Source organism: Myxine glutinosa, chromosome 7 (assembly GCF_964187855.1).
Source record: "Myxine glutinosa chromosome 7, kmMyxGlut1.1, whole genome shotgun sequence".
NCBI classification, from domain to species: domain Eukaryota; kingdom Metazoa; phylum Chordata; class Myxini; order Myxiniformes; family Myxinidae; genus Myxine; species Myxine glutinosa.
The window spans coordinates 61,951,714-61,972,097 of NC_136267.1; the positions used below are offsets into that span (position 1 = coordinate 61,951,714).

General features: G+C 46.4%; 1 protein-coding gene across 4 annotated transcripts in view; it reads left to right on the top strand.

Moving 5' to 3' along the window:
- UBR3 (ubiquitin protein ligase E3 component n-recognin 3) overlaps positions 1-20,384 on the top strand; it is a 359,661-nt gene that overhangs the window by 253,087 nt on the left and 86,190 nt on the right. For all 4 annotated transcript variants that reach the window (XM_068122446.2, XM_068122447.2, XM_068122448.2 and 1 more), the window contains one exon: positions 5,096-5,232. In XM_068122446.2, the coding sequence (XP_067978547.2) occupies positions 5,096-5,232 (137 nt within the window). The remainder of the gene's footprint in view (positions 1-5,095; positions 5,233-20,384) is intronic.

The window sequence follows — 20,384 nt, forward strand, 5'->3', positions numbered from 1 at the left end:
TAGTGAGACCCAAAAGCTTGAGTGACAGAACTTCTTGGAGAGGATTATTCAGAAAGTGGATGGGAGGGTTGTCAAGTCGGTCTTTTCGGAGAAACATCGTAAGAGTGTGAGATTTGTCACGATTGAAAGACATGCTCCACTTGTTTGCCCAGTCTGTGATTTTGTCCAGGTCTGCAGAGAGTGAGGAGGCTGCAGACTGCCGATCTGAGGGATGAAGAATGGAGCGACAGAGATTAGAGTCATCAGCAAAGAGATACAGAGGATTTTCAAGAGAGTCAGAGAGATCATTGATGAAGACCAGAAAAAGCACAGCGGCCCAGAACACTGCCTTGTGGAACTCCAGCCTGAACAGGAAGAGGAGATGAGAGAAACCCATTCAGGGCCACACGTTGACTACGACTAGAGAGGAAGTCCGCCAGCCATGCGTGGAGATTTCCATGGATACCAAAAGAGGAGAGTTTGGTGAGCAGAGCGGGGTGCCAGACCGTATCGAAGGCACATGATATGTCAAGGGAGACTGCTCTAATTTCCTGTTTGGCATTGAGGACCTCCATCCATTGTTGAGAAAGCAGAAGCAGCATGTACAGAGTAGAGTGTCCAGGTCTGAAACCAAATTGATGATCAGAGATCAAGCCATTGGAGAAGAGGAAAGATTTCATATCTGAAGCAATGATGGATTCCATGACTTTGCTGATAATTGGGAGAAGGCTGATTGGTCTGTAGTTACTGGGATCTGTTTTTGCACCTTTTTGTGCAAAGCGGTGATGTTGGCAGATTTCCAAGCAGATGGAAGATGACCTTGAGCAAAAGAGAGGGTGAAGAGAACAGAGAGAGGGAGTGAAAGAGCGGAAGAACAGGATTTTAGGACCCGTGGGCTGATGCCGTCAGGTCCAGTTGCAGAATCCGAGTCGAGGGTTGACAGAAACTTTTCCACCTTGTCAGGAGGAAAGGACACAGAGTCCAGGAGCAGCTGGGTACGACTGGGTACGGTGGGTACAGAGAGGGATGGGTTTGGGACACAAGATTTAGAGGCAAACACAGAGTTGAGGCATTCAGCTTTTTCACGTGCGGAGTCAGCCGTGTGGCCATTTGGGGTGAGGGAGGGGATGGAGGGGGAACAAACACCAGAAACAGATTTGACCAGACGCCACCAGGATTTGGAAGAGGGAGACAGATAAGAGAGTTCGGTCCTGAGAACGGAGAGATATTGTTTCCTGGCTCTCCTGAGGGTGGACACACACTTGTTTCGGGCTTTGTGAAAGGAAATGAGATTTCCTTCCGTTGGATTTGCTTTCCAGGAGACAAAAGCAAGTTGTTTCTGGGCAATAGCCTCACCACAAGAATTCCGTGTACCATGGACGGGAGGAAGGGTATGACAACAGAAGACGAGATGGGATAAATCTGTGCATGAGAGAGCAGTTTGCTTTGGAAGAATTCCCAGGAAGAATTTATGTCAGAGGCAGTAGAGATGGGAGACCAGTCCAGATGATTGATGGCTGCTTGAAGACCGTGCCAGTTGGCCTGAGTGAAATGCCAGACTCGTCGACGCTGAGGAGGCTCTCTGAGAATGGTCAGAGAGATGTCCACTTTAACAAGCACATGATCAGAAGAGCCGATTGGAGCAGAAGAAGAGCAGCAGACATTTTCAGGGAAGTTAGTCATAACCAAGTCCAGAAGAGAAGATGCTCCGTTGACTGAAATCCGGGTCGGGAAATTGACAGATTGTGTCGGTCCCAGTGAGTCACAGAAGTCCTTTGCTGAAGAGCCATGGCTGGTGAGAGAGGTACCCACACCCAGCCAACTGGCATGGTGACAGTTGAAATCACCACATATGAGGAAGAGAGAGTTGAGATGGGTAGATAGAAGTTGGTCCATATTCTCAGACAGCGAGATGTAGATGGAGTCATCACTGTTTGGTGGACGGTACAACACACATATGAACAAAAGGTGGGAGCGAAGGGGAAGCCGTAGCCAAAGGTATTCCTGGGGGTGAGGTGGAGAGAGGGCAGTGCAAGGCGAGTGAGGAAGAGAGTTTTTTATAAAGATAGCAACCCCACCTTCAGGACGAGGCTCAGGTCTATCATACCGGAGGATGGAGTAACCTGGGAGAGATACCAAGGAATCAGAGACATCATGAAGGAGGAAAGTTTCTGTTAAGCAGATCACGTCTGGTTTGTCAGAAGCAACCTGTATGGAGAGATCAGACAAGTTTGAGCGAAGGCCCCCGGATGTTTGAGGTCCATACTGTTAAGGAAGAGGAAGGGGGAGCATCGGATACAATACAGGGGGGGGGGGGGGGGGGGAGCGGTAGGGTAAGATGTGGAAGAGGTAGGGAGAGCTTTTGAAGGTGTGTCGGAGATTACAGAATAGCTTGGAGAAAGGGAAGAATGGGGCAGACAAAAGGTTTGATGGTGATTGGGAGAGGCGCAGTGAGGTGTTATTTGACGAGGGGGAAGAGTGAGGGAGATGAAGGTGAAAGTTGGAAGGGGGAAGAAGCGGGAGGACGCTTTGAGGAGGAGGGGTGAGAGGGGAGTCTAGGAGTGGAGGAGCGAGGGAGAGTCTCGGAGGGGAGGGGTGTGGGGGGAGATTTGAAAGGAATGGGTGATTGGGAAGATTTGGAGGGGAGGGGCAAGGGGGAAGATTTGAAAGAAATGGGTGATGGGGATGATTTGGAGGGGAGGGGCAAGGGGGTAGATTTAGAGGGGAGGGGTGATGGGAAATGGGATTTTGGGGTGATGGGATTTTGAAAAGTGTACGATTAATGGGAAACGAACATTTATTGCAAAATGAGTTTCTTGAGACATTCGAGTCAAAAATACGTTTGAGGGCGCTGGAGGGAGGATGGAGTGCTGGAGAGTTTAGGGAATGAATGAAAGATGCACTATAAGAGATGGAATTTTTTTTTGGAATGAATAGATTTGGTGAGCAAGTCGAAAGCATCCTTTTATAGAAGAAGAAGAAAAAGGTGTTATAGAATATGACAGAATACAGGTCTTCAGGGGTCAGATGAGACATTTTTTAACAATGTGATCACGTGTTCACAAACAACGTGGTCGAAGAACGAACGAACAAATAAGAACGAATAAACGAATAAGAACAGAAGGAAATGTTTTTTGGTTTTTTTTTTTTTTTTGAGATTTTAAAACAAGGAAGTATGGGATGAAAAGACCGGGAAAAACAGAGACCGGAAAGTAATTGCAGCGCGATCGGAGAACCGCTGAGACAAAAACAAAGCCTCAAGCCAAGGTCGGACACGGTAGCCTAGTACTACACTTAGGCCTCAGAATACGCGATACGAAAGACCGACGATTCTGTACACAGGTATGAAAAACCAACGCCAAGAATACTATTAAAGACACCCCAATAGGTACATACACCGAGAGAAAGATACAGTTTCGACAAAAACACAATTGTGAAAAGTTACTTAACTTCGAAAGCGAGCGCGCAATCCGCGCATGGACAGCTTTGAAGAGACGAGACCTCCAATCTTGCGCATGCGCAGAGGTCCCTCGCGCATGCGCTGATGGTATTTGAAGATTACGTGGCGTTTTGCTGATTGAACGGTGAACGTGCACGTCTGGATCGCGCCTTTGGGATTTCCCTTTCCGACGCCAGTTTGCTTTTTGTTTGGACCACATGACGGTCCACGCTTTACCTACGCCTCATCGCCTCTTCGCCTCATCACAACTCGCAGGAGGGGATCACCTTTGAGTTATAGAGACATTGAGGAGTGTTCTTTTTCATTCACTGGGAGCGCAGTGAGTTATCTTACTTTAGCTGATGGTACCATCTTAGGATGTATTGAGTGCACTTTTGATTGCTATTGGTTGTACCGTTATTCTTGTGTGTGATTTTTAATACAACATTTGTTCGTTTATAATAATCATTGGTGTGGTTTCACTATTGATTACTGACAGAGTAACATATTTTTCTGCCGTGGCTCCTCTCGGCGTTCGGAGGTTTACCGAGACCAGGAGGTCGGGGAGGAACACGTAACACATGGACGAATTAGATCGCTCTAATCGGGTTCTATAGGAAGGTAACAGCACGAGTCACGTGGTACGCAATCCGCTCGTGTGTACTCAATCATGCGTGGTTCGTGCGAGACTCGATCCCCGCCTCTGCTGCGGCGTGGGTACTCAAGATACGTGTGAAATTGTCCCGAAACCCTTTTCCACGTCTGCCCGGAAGTGGCGACTCGGTCTTGCGGTTTTGAAGACCCAGTGGGAAAAAGGGGCTTATTCTCACCTTTGTAACGGGAACGGGGGAACGGGCTTCGAAAAACCGCAACAATATTTTGGCTTTAATTGAGAGGTGGCTCTCCACATCACACAATTGCACAGGTGTCTTTGTCGGGGAGGACTTACGGTTCACTGTCTGTGTGGATCTTGCACACATCGCTCATGTACTAATAGAATGTGAAATGGTTTTGCATTCAGTTTTGCATAACTACGGAATCGAACAAATAAAATCACATGACCATTTATATGAAACTTCTTTTGCAGAAAAGCCTGAGTAAGCAATTAGAAATATCTAATGACAATATTTCCTCGAAATCACCAATAATATGGAGGGATTTGCTTTTCATCGTAGTACATGCCTTGATGGCAATGGCTCTTCTGCTTCGCGTGAGCTAAGTCGTCCTGTTAGGAAGATTTCACATTTTTCTAGAAAAACAAAAATTGTTATAATCCTGAGAATTATGACCTATGAACAATTGTCCACTGTGTTTTAATTAAGTGAAAGCGTGCACCATTCGACTAAGTGCGGGTTAAGGAATTCCCTTTTTTGTACTTTTTGTGTCGAGGCCGCCATGTCTTTACGAGGCCATGATTGTCATTGAAAGGCATATTTATTCTGCAGGCAATCACCAACCCCCAGTGAAAAGAAAGGCGCTGCCGCCGTTGAATTTGTGGAGAATTCTGTGTTTCGTTTACTGCTGAATTGTGCACTTTCTTTCCATAAAATGATGAGAACATTGATCCTGTCCATATCTGGTAATGCTCAGTGTTTAAAATATGAGCGTCGGGTTTTCTGCTACGACTTTGTTGTGATGCATTTCTTCTGTTTGCTCTTTCCCATTCCTTGTGGCTAGACTGGTAGCAATCTCACCAAAGAAATGGAGGCCGTACAGAAGAGCATCCGTAGAGTGACCCCACATAAATTCACAGAGTATAGCAAAACACCAGGATCTCCAGACAATGACTTCCTTTTTCTGCATTCCGTGGCACGGTAAGTTCCACTTAAATCTTATATTTGCATCGTTTTTGTTTTCTGCAGCAATATGAACGTGGTCGTGGAAGTGAAAGTTCAGAGAAGGTGATTGGCTATGTACGGCATTCAAAAATTTCTTCCAACGAGATACAATGGTTCAAAACGTGTCAAAATTGCAAGTTTTAGGAGGTGTATCCTCCTAATCTACCTGTAATCTACCTGTAAGTAAAAATTTGTGTTTATATATTTTCTTCCCAATTCAAATGGAAGAAACAGCTTGTACAAAGGCCCAGCAGGTGTGGCTCAGGTTCGACACTTTGTATACTGAATGGTGTTGGAGCCAAGCATCTAGATTAGAGATTCTTAACCACAGGTCCGCAGACCGGCAGAGCTCCCGACCGGTGCATGGAGTAATGTCAGAAGAAAAACTATACCTATTGTGTGTGTGTGTGTGTGTGTGTGTGTGTGTGTGTGTGTGTGTGTGTGTGTGTGTGTGTGTGTGTGTGTGTGTGTGTGTGTGTGTGTGTGTGTGTGTGTGTGTTTGTGAATGAAAGAGAGGGATAGAATTGTAAGGAACAGAAATGAAAAAACGAGATGTGTGTCTGTGTCAGTGATGTAGGAGTCAGTCTGGACTCGGACTCTGAATGCCATAGAACTCGAACTTGGGCCGAGCCCGGCTCGAGTTCGGCAAAATTTAGTGCACAGTAAAACTTTTAGGGTACAGTGGAAATAAAAAGTATACAGTAAAACTTTTAGGGTACAGTCGAAATAAAAAGTATACAGTAAAACTTTTTGGGTACAGTAGAAATAAAAAGTGTACATTAAAACTTTTTGTGTACAGCAGCAAGAACCCGCACGTACAGTAACCAGGCGTAATTGGTTTCCTGTCACAACGCTTGTAATGTGCAATTGTGAAGCAGGTGATTATAAAGCATTAACGGACAAAATTATACAATCCTGCATGCAGAGGAAAATGAAGGTAACTCCGACGAGGCTCCAGATCTTTGGAGATAACGTGAACGTCTTACCTTTATGTAATGGCACGTGATCCAAACACATTCTTTTCTTTCAAAGAGCACCTTTAACGATTCACTGAATCACTTTAAACCTAAACACTTAATGGCTTAACTAAAAATGCCATCAACGCTTTAGTTTTAACTGTTATACAAAAGTAAGGTACATTTTCTGTAAAGTAATAAGAATGAGATTTTGGAGTGTACTGTTATGGGTTCCTCTACGTCCTACGATCTCCTGGTCTCGGTATACCTCCGAACCCCGAGAGGAGCCACGGCAGAAAAATATGTTACTCTATGTTAGAAACCAATAGTGAAACCACACCAATGATTATAAATGAACAAATAATATATTGAAAATCACACAGCAATAACGGTACAACAAATGGCAATTAAGAGTGCACTCTATATACCATCAATAAACCACCGTTTAGAGGCCATTTTTCCCCGCAAAGCGGGGGTTGGCCTTTTCGGGGACCATGGTAGTTGTTGTTTTTCGGTCCCCTTTTTGAAGCAATGTTTTACGGCCGGATGCCCTTCCTGACGCCAACCCTTTTTGCCGCCTTAAACGACAAACAGGGAATTACCAGTGAACTGGTACTCAATTAGCCGACCTCGGAAGGATGACAGGCTGAGTCAACCCCCCTGGCATTAATTCGGCGATCGACCGAGATTCGAACCCAGGATCCTAGGATCCTAAGCCGGCACCCTAGCCGCTAGCCCAACACCAGGGATCTATATACCATCAATAAAGTCAGATAACTCACTGCGCTCCCAGCGAGTGAAACAGACACTCCTCAATGTCTCTATAACCTTTTCCAAGGCGAATGTGATTCGCTCCAGCGGTCGCTAGAACGATATCCAGTCGAAGCCCGAATCTCGCTCTCCAGTCGATATTCGAATCGCGTACAGTTGACAATGGTGATCGCCCCGCCGAAACTGTACAACGGCGCCCTTCAGAGGGGCACCTTCACCGCTCACTCAGCGAACCGCAACGTAATTGGAGACGAAGCGGTCGCACACACACATCCCCGCCAAACGGTAGGATGTTGGGGTGAAGATGACGCGAGGCAAAACCTTTGTAGGTGTCCAAAGAGCGGGGTTCAAAATGGCCGACGGCTCTTACTTGAGCCGATGTGACTAGGCGAGGATTCGTCGAAATCTCAGCGCCCAAATCTGACTACGCAGATTTTCCACTCCAGCGATAATTCCTATCGCCCGGATGTCCCTTCAAGGAACTCAAAATTCCCTCGCGACTTTCAGTAGACCAGGCTCGCTATGGAGCCTTGACGTCACGTGTCTTCTCCAACTTTGCTCGCGCCGCCTCTTCCTCTTCACCTCCTCGTCTTCCGGTTCGGTTTCCTGTATCATTTTAAGTTAACCTTTTTAACTTTAGATAGCTGTTCCTGAATAATAAACCTTTTGAGAATAATAATAGTACATAATATCAGAAATATGTCAAGTGGGGAAAACCACAACAGCGGAAGTGACGAATCCGTAACACTTCCCCCCCCTCAAGAAAGTAAGTTTGAACACAGCGAAAACTTTCTTTGCATGCAAACTCTTTAAACAAACAAAAATAAACTCACAACCCAAATCACCCATTCCCGTGAGCAACAATTATCAACATCTCAAAAATAAAGCAACAAAATTTCACACAACCCACAGAGATTTCCAAAGTTAATTCACTCTGGACAAAGCGTCAACAATGACATTGTCCCTGCCCTTTACATGTTCAATTTCCCCGTTGAACCCCTGCAAAGCCAAACTCCATCTCAGCACCCTCTGATTTTTACTTTTAGTTTCTTTTAAATGAAGGTTAAGGGGCTGTGATCAAAGTCAAGCAAGTCTACAGCACTTTTCCCCGGGAGGCCGAGCTGAAAGCCAGGTTCCATGGTGGTTGGGTGGTGAGGCCTGGAAGTATTCACTACATGGACGCCTTTAGGAACATGGAGTTCACGGTTAGTCCGTGCAGGAAAGTTCACTACATGGACGCCTTTAGGAACGTGGAGTTCACGGTTAATCCGTGTAGGGAAGTTCACGACATGGACGCCTTTAGGAACGTGGCGTTCACGGTTAATCCGTGTAGGAATCTTGGCTCGGCGGCTCCGCAGCATTCAGTGCTTCAACTTTTCCGATATTTTCATCATAATTACGGTGGGACCGCTTGACACTGTAGTCACGTGAATAGCGGTCTCATTCTCGGCCACTACTCTGACAATCCTTCCTTCGGGAGCTGCCGTAACTCTGGGAGCCTCCCTAATAATATCGATTGCGGACACCACCAAAACTACTACTCCGTGGTCCTCTTCTGTAGCCCCCACGACACCTATGAAATGCCTTCCCTACTGTTATGGTCCGACCCTCCAACTCCTTGCTATTCAGATCCTTTTCTGCATCTCTGGCGTCCTTTGAGTTTTCAAACGTGACAAAGCCAAACCCTCTTGACTTTTGTGTCTCCCTGTCTTTTATCAGCAGCACTTCCAAAAGCGGTCCATATTTGCTGAAGGCAGACTCCAGAACATCTTCCTTGGTTTTGAAGTTCAGTCCCCCTACAAAGAGCTTGCCAATATTGCCTCCATCCCTGACTTGCGTGTGCTGACACTTAGTTTCAGGGTACTTCCTCCTAGGCTTTTCCACAAACCTCGGGTTACCAGAAACTTGACCACCGGCCAAATCATTTTCGATAACAAAAGATGCTCCCTCTACAGGAAGAGTGGCTTGTAAACCTACGGTGACCGGTCCTGACACCAAATCAGACTCCAAATGGATGACATGAAGCGGAGCTCTAACACAGCAGCCAATCCCCTGTAAACGAACACTATCACCAGTTGCCGTCTCCTCTGACAATGGCAAAATGCCTTCAAGCATCAAAGACTGATGTGCTCCTGTGTCCCTCAAGACCCTAACCGGTTTCTGGTTAGTCAAGTCTCCATCCAAGGACACAAACCCCTCGGAAATAAATGGTTGGTAACCCTTTTGAGGGCAATTTCTCACATTTGCCATTGCATTCGGAGTTGTACTAGTCAATCTCCGCTCCTGATTTTCCTTTCCCAGAGCATAACAGTGAGACATCAAGTGTCCCAGTTTATGGCAAAAAGCGCAAGTAGGCCCGGAGGAGAACCTTGTGGTCTGCCTCGAGCCCCCCGGAGGATACGTCTGCCTTGGAACTGTTGTCTTCGGATTTCTAGAAGTCGTGGTATCAGAGTGGTCCTCATAGTCATCTCGAGGCCGTACCCATGAATTTTCGTTCTCCGCCCCTGATGTACCATAGCTCCCCAGGCTAGGTCTACGTGAGTAGTTAGATTTGTGGAACCCCATCCTGTGTGTTAAGGCATAGTCATCTGCCATGGTTGCTGCCTCATACAACTTTTGGTACCTTCCTTTCCTCCAGATGTACTTTAATGTCCTCGTGGACACACTGTTGGAATTCCTCCACCAGGATCAATTGTCGTAATAGTTCGAAGTCTTTTCCATCCCGTTTTGAATCACCACCGATCAAACATGGTTTCTTTCATTCTGGCCAACTTCACATGGGTCTCACTCTCCCTCTTCCTGGCGTTCCGTATTTTTTGCCGGTAAGCTTCAGGGACCAATTCATAGGCTTTGAGAATGGTTTTCTTTACTATCTCATAATCTGCACATTGCTCAATCGGTAAAGCCGAATAAATATCTTGAGCTTTACCCACCAGAACACTTTGCACTAACATGTTCCAGGACTCCTCCGGCCATTTTAGCATTCGAGCCACTTTTTCAAAGTGTAAAAAAAACTTGGCTACCTCCTTTTCATTGAAGAGTGGAACCAGCCTAACATGTCTTCCAACATCCCAGGTGTTCTGACTAGGTGTCAAACCAGTCAGCATGGATGGTACCTCTCCCCGTTCTTTCATTAAATCCAGCTCCTTGAGTTTAATTTCCCGCTGAAGCGCCGAGTCCCGTTCTCTTAACTCCCTTTCGGCTTTTCTCTCCTCTGCTTTTTTCTCTTCTAACCTTTCCTCGAGCTCTCTTGCAGCTCTCCTTTCCTCTGTTTTTTTTCTCTTCTAAACTTTCTTCGAGGTCTCTTGCAGCTCTCCTTTCCTCTGCTTTTTCTCTTCTAACCTTTCCTGGAGTTCTCTTTCCTGTGCTGCTCTTCTTTCCTCGAGTTCTCTTTCCTTTGCTTTTAACCTTTCCTTTTCTCTGCAATTGCATCTCCATTTTTTGGAGCTCCACATTTTCTTGTTCTTCTGGTAACCAATCCAAGGCTCCCTCTTTCCATGTTCCGAGTTCCACCATAGATTCTATCACCACTGTCTGCATCTCTGTTTTCTTCATTTTAGCTCGGACCTCCAAGCTAAAATGTTTGGCCAATATCAAGAGTTCCGATTTTAGTAACGCTCGGAACTGTGCCTCACTCGGGGTCGCTGCAAACTTCTCTGCGTCAAACTCCATGGTGACTATCCGTTAGCACCTGTTAACCTTCACACAAGAAATTTCAAAACAAACCAAAAAAGAAATTTTTGTTTTGTTTTTTTGAAAAATTTGGGACTGTTGGAAAATACTCCAATATTGGAAAATTTGGGAATGCTAGGGAATTCTTTCCCGGACGAAATTTAAGGAATTTAATCCACCGTCCGAGATTTAGGGAATTTACTCCGCAAAGCCGAGTCCCCAATTTTCCACAGTACAAACCCCCAATTTCAATCTGGGTCAATCCCAAATGGATGTTTTTTAGGGAATAATTTCCCGGACGAAGACCCAATTTCGAGCCCACGAGTCAATTGTATGAGCCCCCAATTTCTGTTACGGGTTCCTCTACGATCTCCTGGTCTCGGTATACCTCCGAACCCGAGAGGAGCCACGGCAGAAAAATATGTTACTCTGTGTTAGAAATCAATAGTGAAACCACACCAATGATTATAAATGAACAAATAATATATTGTTGCGGATATGGGATTTGGCCTCTATCCATATCCGCTTGTAAATACTCCCCTATTTCCCCAATACTCCCCAACTATCCCCAATCCCCCATTCCCTAGTCCCATTGCCTGTAAATAACACTCTGTAGAACCGACCTTCCCCTTTTTCCCCCATTAAATGTCGTGCCCAGGTTCACCGCATCTCACGTAGACAACTATAGGACATCTTGCTAGTTATTCTTAGTCTATGTCAGTTAAGGACTCGTTTCCATTAATTCTGACTCTTCGTTGCACCAGAATGTGATCGTATGGCACCAGTAGTGAGTTTAGGACCTCCCCTTACCTCCTCCCATCTTCTTCCCCAAACAACAACTACAACAACAACTACAACAACAACTACAACAACGGCGCGGCGCGGGGGGAGTGTGCGTCCTCACACCGGCTCGGTTAGCCGCCATTGACCATGCGCTCCGACGGGGTTACCACGAAGGGGCTCCTTGTCAGCCCCTCGTCAAGGGCGGAGCCGGTAACCCCCCCGCACGCACCCAATGAGAAGCAACGGGCCGATTCCATCTGGGGCGGAGCTAACGAGCCGAGGGCGTGTCACTCCCCGCCGGATATACGCGGCCACTTACCGGACGTGACGTCAGATGCGCCCCCAGCTTGAGAAGACAAGTCACCACCTCCGAGCGCTGAGTGAGACCTCCCGTATCTTTGGACTGGACCGGGTCGATTCTGTCTTTGAGCCAAGAGTGCACCTTGAGCCATCGACTACCCGCTTTCCTTGCCATCAATCCCCGTGTGAGTCAGTTTTGTCCCGTTTATCTGTGGTCTGTCGGGAATAAGATAAGTGTGTCTAAGTGCCTGTCTTTCTATGCTGTCCCTCTTGTAGTTGTAATCTGACCTTCCGCCCTAATATAACCTCCTCCGGAGGTCTTGAGAACTGAACCCTTGGTGTCGTGTCATTTTAACCCAGCCGTTGTGTCCTTTTCCCTCATTGATTTAGCGTAGCGCGACTCGGCAACGTTCGAGTATAATCGGGTAACTTGTGCGGACACGGCGGCCATTCCGCTCGGCCCACCATAACATCAAAGTCGTGTCTGTAACAATATTGAAAATCACACAGGAATAACGGTACAACAAATGGCAATTAAGAGTGCACTCTATATACCATCAATAAAGTCAGATAACTCACTGTGCTCCCAGCGAGTGAAACGGACACTCAATGTCTCTATAACCTTTTCCAAGGCGAATGTGATTCGCTCCAGCGGTCGCTAGAACGATATCCAGTCGAAGCCCGAATCTTGCTCTCCAGTCGATATTCAAATCGCGTACAGTTGACAATGGTGATCGCCCCACCGAAACTGTACAACGGCGCCCTTCAGAGGGGCACCTTCACCGCTCACTCAGCGAACCGCAATGTAATTGGAGACGAAGCGGTCGCACACACACATCCCCAACAAACGGTAGGATGTTGGGGTGAAGATGACGCGAGGCAAAACCTTTGTAGGTGTCCGAAGCGTGGGGTTCAAAATGGCCGACGGCTCTTACTTGAGCCAATGCGACTAGGTGAGGATTCGTCGAAATCTCAGCGCCCAAATCTGACTACGCAGATTTTCCACTCCAGCGATAATTCCTATCGCCGGATGTCTCTTCAAGGAACTCAAAATTCCCTCGCGACTTTCGGTAGACCAGGCTCGCTATGGAGCCTTGACGTCACACGTCTTCTCCAACTTTGCTCGCGCCGCCTCTTCCTCTTCACCTCCTCGTCTTCCGGTTCGGTTTCCTGTATCATTTTAAGTTAACCTTTTTAACTTTAGATAGCTGTTCCTGAATAATAAACCTTTTGAGAATAATAATAGTACCTAATATCAGAAATATGTCAAGTGGGTGAAAACCACAACAGCGGAAGTGACGAATCCGTAACAGTACAAATAAGCTTGGAACGAGTCATCTACTTATGCACTGCCTGAAGCGATCTTTCTTAAAACATGTTGAAAAAAAATAATAATAATAAACATAGGAACATACTTTGCATCGTTATACTTATAACCACGAAAAAACCCGATTATTTGGATATTAATATCAACAAGTTTGGTGTTAATTAACGTGTTTTGAAAAATCAATTAAAAATAAGTAATTACATATCAAACCTAATTGGCTAAGATGATGCCTTCCATAACTCTGTTATTGTTTGAGCGAGAACCTCGAAATTTGGTATGCTTAACTGCAAATGCTACCATGAGCAAATGTTAAAATCTGAGCACCACAGCATGCTGGGAATCGAAACTGCAGCGGCTCCCGTGCTGTTAGAATAAATCATATCATGGCGTTCAGCTGGATTGTCTTGCCATCGGACTTTGGTGGAGAGACTGTTGAGCGAGCACGAAGAGTTGGTTCTCGTTGCGGGCGACAGGTGTGCCAGCGCAGCTTGCCGCTGCAGCGTGCAGAAGCAGGGGCGAGGCTTGCCGCTCTGCAACGTACGCGGGCCGAGCACCGCGTGAACAAGGGCGCAAGAGGCCTTATCGAGGACGAGTGAACGGGGGCGCGTCGGGGCCTTGTTCCCGCCAACCGGAGCCGCGTCAGACGACTGCGCTCGAGCCTGACGATCCCCGATACACCTAAGCCAGACGAGATACGTCCCCACGACAAACACAACGTTTATTTTCATTTATCCTCCCCATCTGTGTGTGTGTGTGTGTGTGTGTGTGTGTGTGTGTGTGTGTGTGTGTGTGTGTGTGTGTGTGTGTGTGTGTGTGTGTGTGTGTGTGTGTGTGTGTGTGTGTGTCTGTGTGTAGGAGCGCTCATTGGGTGATTTTATTTACCGGCGCGTTTCATTGTTCTCGGGGTCTGGCAATAAAGCCGTGTTTATTTTTGTACCTAAATTCCGTCTTCGTTTGAGTTTATTAATTTGCAGGGTTGAAGACTGCGCGCGGAACCGACAGGTAAAAATTTCCCGCTTCTTCTTCTTCTCTTTTCCACCCGTGCTTGTATGGTGAAATCCGTATTTGATCGTCGCCTCAAAGTAAGCTCATTTGTTCATCCGTGGATACTCCGTCTTAAAAGAGCCATTCACAGGACAATATATATATATATACATACTAGCGTCGTTACTGAGGAGCGGGCTGATTTTAGCTGAGGATAATGACTGTACCTGAGTTGCTGTGTTGTCATGATTTACACCAATCATAATACAAACAATTATTTTGCACAAATGTATTTGTTGCGTTTGTGATATTACATTTTTATAGGCAATTTAGGTTGAAGATTTAGGTTGAATGTTTTTTTTTTTCAAGAAAGAACCCCTCAGCACTTACACAGGGGAGGGGTAGGTGCAGACTGGAAGTTTGGGACGATTACACCTCACCACCACGTAATTCAAAACACCTCACCACCAAGTAATTCAAAACACCTCACCACCAAGTAATTTAAAACACCTCACAGCCATAAAACACGTAATAAAAACACCTCACCACCACGAAATTAAAGACACCTCACCACCACGAAATTGAAAACACCTCACAGCCATCAAACACCACAAAATTGAAAACACCTCACAGCCATCAAACACATAATAAAAACACCTCACAGCCATAAAACACGTTATAAAAACACTTCACAACAATGAAATTAAAAACACCTCACAGCTATAAAACACGTAATAAAAACACCTCACAGCCACGAAATTAAAAACACGTCACCACCACGTCATTTAAAAACACCTCACCACCAAGTAATTCAAAACACCTCACCACCACGTAATTCAAAACACCTCATCACCAACTAATTCAAAACACCTCACCACCACATAATTAAAAAACCTCATCACCACGTAATTATAAATACCTCACCACCACGTAATTCAAAACACCTCACCACCATGTGATTTTAAAATACCTCAACACCATGTGATTTCAAAACACCTCACCACCACGTCATTTAAAAACACCTCACAGCCATCAAACACCACAAAATTGAAAACACCTCACAGCCATCAAACACATAATAAAAACACCTCACAGCCATAAAACACGTTATAAAAACACTTCACAACAATGAAATTAAAAACACCTCACAGCTATAAAACACGTAATAAAAACACCTCACAGCCACGAAATTAAAAACACGTCACCACCACGTCATTTAAAAACACCTCACCACCAAGTAATTCAAAACACCTCACCACCACGTAATTCAAAACACCTCATCACCAACTAATTCAAAACACCTCACCACCACATAATTAAAAAACCTCATCACCACGTAATTATAAATACCTCACCACCACGTAATTCAAAACACCTCACCACCATGTGATTTTAAAATACCTCAACACCATGTGATTTCAAAACACCTCACCACCACGTCATTTAAAAACACCTCACAGCCATAAAACATGTAATAAAAACACCTCACCACCACAAAATTAAAAACGCCTCACAGCCATAAAACACGTCATAAAAATACCTGACAGCCACGAAATTAAAAACACCTCACCACCACGTCATTTAAAAACGCCACACCACCAAGTAATTCAAAACACCTCACAGCCACGAAATTAAAAACACCTCACCACCACGTATTTTAAAAACACCTCACCACCAAGTAATTCAAAACACCTCACCACCAACTAATTCAAAACACCTCACCACCATGTAATTAAAAACACCTCACCACCACGTAATTATAAATACCTCACCACCACGTAATTCAAAACACCTCACCACCATGTGATTTTAAAACACCTCACCACCATGTGATTTTAAAACACCTCACCACCATGTGATTTTAAAACACCTCACCACCATGTGATTTAAAAACACCCCACCACCACGTCATTTAAAAACACCTCACCACCACATAATTCAAAATACCTCACCACCACGTAATTCAAAACCACCACAACATTATTAAAAACACTTCACAACCACGGAAACAAAAGTTTGAGGGAGTCGTTAAGTGACAACACAGACACTGCCCAGATGTGTCGATATATAGATAAATGACTGTACCCGAGTTGCCGTTTTGTCATGGTTTAAACCAGTGGTTCTCAAACTTTTTTGGACTACCGCCCCCTTCTGCCCTCTTGGACCGGCCCAATGCCCCCCTTGTCCTATCGTTCGTGGTCGAACACTGTTACGGGGTACCCCCCCGCCTTACCCCTGGTCTCGGTGGACCTCCGGACCCCGAGAGGGTCCCTGGCAGAAAGATGTTTTTATCCCTCACTGGAACCAGCAAATGAAACAGTCGAGTCAAATGATGCAACCCCACCCGGTTATAAGCAAACCATAATATATTATAAATCCCACACAAAGAGCCATACCGCAATGGGGCAAGCCATACAGCAATGAGGCAATCACACACTTTCAAATCCTACGATAATTTCCTTATCAAGCCCCTCAACCCCACACTCACGGCACCTCCCCCAATGTCTCTGCTCCACTCCAAGGCGAAGTCCCAATGTCTCTGTGCGCTCCCGCGATCGGGGAGTCGAGGCCCGATGGTCAATTGAGGAGTCGACGAGCGAGACGACCCCGAGGTCGCGTGCTCAGCCCCCAGCAGCACAGCGGTGGAGAGGAACCTCACAAAGATTCGACTTGAGGCGTCGACGAGCGAGACGACCCCGCGGTCACGTGCTCAGCCCCGAGCAACACAGCGGTGGAGAGGAACCTCACAAAGATTCGCTCCGATGTACACGTTGCGGTTCAACCCGCGAGCCTCCGTAGAATTCGCACGTGCCCCTCTCTGGCACGGCCGTTCCCGGCAATCCACCAGGGAATAATGCCCAGCCGACACGACGAAAGCCTGTTCCCTGCTGGGTGCTCGCGTGGTCAGAATGGCGGGCGGCTTTCGCTCCAACCCGGGTTCTCAAGGTCTGGATCCTCCGGAACCTTGCTGAGAATACCCGGCGACACCGGCTCCCCGCACTCTGGCGATCTTTCTTATCGACCGAACTCCCTTTTTAAGGACGCAAGGTTCCCTCGCACTGTACGTCGAGCGCTCGGCCCGGAGCCTCCACCACCACATCTCTTTCCGATCTCCTCCCACCTCCCTTTTCTTCGCTCCACCCCTTCCGGTCTCGATCCGGATTTTTTTCACATTGCACCAGGAGCGCTTTTAAATCTTTTACTCACAACAACCCGTTCCCTTAAGTCACTAAGCATAATATCTAGAATACTTCAAACCAACAGCAATACTCATAACCACAATCATTAGTCCGTAACACTTCCCCCCCTCCAGAAAGAAAGTTTGAACATCGCGAAAACTTTCTTTGTCGGCAAATTCATGAAACCAACACCAGTAATCCATGTTTCCCCAAAAATAAAGCAACAATATTCTACACAACCCACAGAGATTTCCAAAGTTAATTCCCTCTGGACATAGCATCAGCAACGACATTGTCCCTGCCCTTTACGTGCTCAATTTCCCAGTTGAACTCCTGCAAAGCCAACTCCATCTCATCAACCTCGGATTTTTGTTTTTCATTTTTTGAATGAAGGTTAAGGGGTTGATCAAAAATCCCACGTTAAGCAACTCGATAGCACTTTTTCCCGGGAGGCCAAGCCGAGTATTCACTACATGGACGCCTTTAGGAATGTGGAGTTCACGGTTAGTCCGGGGAGGAAAGTTCACTACATGGACGCCTTCAGGAACGTGGAGTTCACGGTTCGTCCATGCAGGAAAGTTCACTACCTGGACGCATTTAGGAACGTGGCGTTCGCGGTTAGTCCGTGTAGGAATCTGGGCTCGGCGGCTCCGCCGTATTCAGTGCTGCAACTCTTTCTAACTTCCCTAAGATTCATGGTTGGACCACCTGTCACTGTAGTCATGTGAATAACGGTCTCCTTCTCGGCCGCTACCCTGATAGTCGTCCTTTTGCGAGCTGCCGTAACTCTGGGGGCCTCCATAGCAATATCGGCTGCGGCCACCACCAACACTACCGCCAAGTTGTCCTCTTCTGTAGCCCCCTCGGCGCCGACGAAATGCCTTCCCTACTGTGATGGTCCGACCCTCCAACTCCTGGTTATTCAGATCCTTTTCTGCATTCCTGGCATCCTTTGAGTTTTCAAATGTGACAAAGCCAAACCCTCTTGACTTTTGGCTTTCCCTGTCTTTTATCAGCCACACTTCCCAAAGTGGTCCATATTTGTTGAAGGTAGACTCCAGAACCTCTTCCTTTGTTTTGTAGTTCAGTCCACCTACAAAAAGCTTACCAACTTTGCCTCCATCCCTGACTGGTGTGGTGTTATTTCCTCTATCGGACTTTTTCACAACCATCAGGTTACTAGAAACTCGACCACCGGCCAAATCATTTCCGATAATAAAAGAGATTCCCTCTACAGGAAGAGTGGCTTGTAAGCCTACGATGACCGGTCCTGACACCAAGTCAGACCTCAAATGGATGATATGAAGTGGAGCTTTAACATACCCCGCAACCCCCTGTAACAGCACACTAACCCCAGTTGCCGTCTTCTCTGATAATGGCAAAATGCCCTCCAACATCAAAGATTGGTGTGCTCCTGTGTCTCTCAATACCCTAACTGGTTTCTGGTTAGTTGAGTCGCCATTCAGTGATACCAACCCCTCTGAAATGAAAGGTTTGTAGCCCTCCTGAACAAGGTCGCTCCGGGATGCCGTAACTTTGACAGGGGAACCTGCACAAGGCTCTGTTCTCCAAGAACGATTTCTCGCACTTGCCAATGCATTCGGAGTCGTACTAGTCTGATTCCGTTCTGGGTTTTCCCTTTTCAGGAGGCAACAACTGGACATCAAGTGTCCAGGTTTCCGGCAAAAGGCGCAAGTAGGCCCGGAGTGGAACCTCATGGTCTGTCTCGAGCCCCCCGGAAGATAAGGCTGTCTTGGGCCCATAGTCTTCTGATTTCGAAAAGTTGTGGTATCAGAGTGGTCCCCATAATCCTCTCGAGGCCGCCCCCATGCCTTGTCGTTCTCCGCACCGGATGCACCGTAGCTCCCCGGTTGAAGTCTAGGCGAGGAGTTAGGTTTGTGGAACCCCATTCTGTGTGTTAAGGCATAGTCATCTGCCATGGTTGCCGCCTCATACAACTTTGGTACTTTCCTTTCCTCCAGGTATATTTTAATGTCCTCGTGGACCACTGTTGGGATTCCTCCACCAGGATCAATTGTCGCAATAGTTCGAAGTCTTTCCCAACTCCTTTCGAATCGCACCACCTATCAAACATGGTTTCTTTCAATCTGGTAAACACCACGTGGGTCTCACTCTCCCTCCTCCTGGCATTCCGGAATTTCTGCCGGTAAGCTTCCGGGACCAATTCATAGGCTTTGAGAAGGTGTTTCTTCAATACCTCATAATCTGCACACAGGTCAATCGGTAAAGCCGAATAAATCTCTTGAGCTTTACCCACCAGAACACTTTGCACTAGTATGGACCAGTACTCCTCAGGCCAGTTTAACTGTCGAGCCACTTTCTCAAAGTGTGGAAAAAACTTGGCTACCTCCTTCTCATTGAAGGGTGGGACCAGCCTCACATGTCTGCCAACATCCCAGGTGTTCTGACTAGGTGTCGAACCAGTCAGCAGGGATGGTACCTCTCCCCGTTCTCTTATTAACTCCAGCTCCTTGACTTTAATTTCCTGCTGACGCACCAATTCACGGTCCTTTAACTCCCTTTCGGCTCTTCTCTCCTTTGCTTCGAGGTCTCTTTCCACTCTCCTTTCCTCTCTTTTTTTGTCTTCTAACCTTTCCTGGGGTTCTCTTTCCACTCTCCTTTCGTCTGTTTTTTTGTCTTCTAACCTCTCCTGGAGTTCTCTTTCCAGTACTTTTAACCTTTCCTGGAGTTCTCTTTCCACTCTCCTTTCTTCTGCTTGTTTCTCTTCTAACCTTTCCTGGAGTTCTCGCTCCTGTGCTTTTTCCCTTTCCTGGCTCCGTAATTGCATCTCCAGTTTCCAGAGCTCCACATTTTCTTGTTCTTCTGGTAACCAATCCCAGGCTACCTCTTCCTATGCTTTTAATCCCACCATAGATTGTATCACCACTGTCTGCAACTCTGCCTTCCTCATATTAGTTCGGACCTCCAAGCTAAAATGTTTGGCCAATTTCCAGAGGTCCGATTTTACTAACGCTCTGAACTGTGCTTCACTCAGGGTCACCGTAAACTTCTCTGCGTCAAACGCCATAGTGACTACTGGTAACACATGTTAACCTTCACACAAGAAATTTCTAACAAACAAAAACAAAAGTATATATATATATTTGTTTTTTTTCCTGTTGTTTGTTTTTGGAA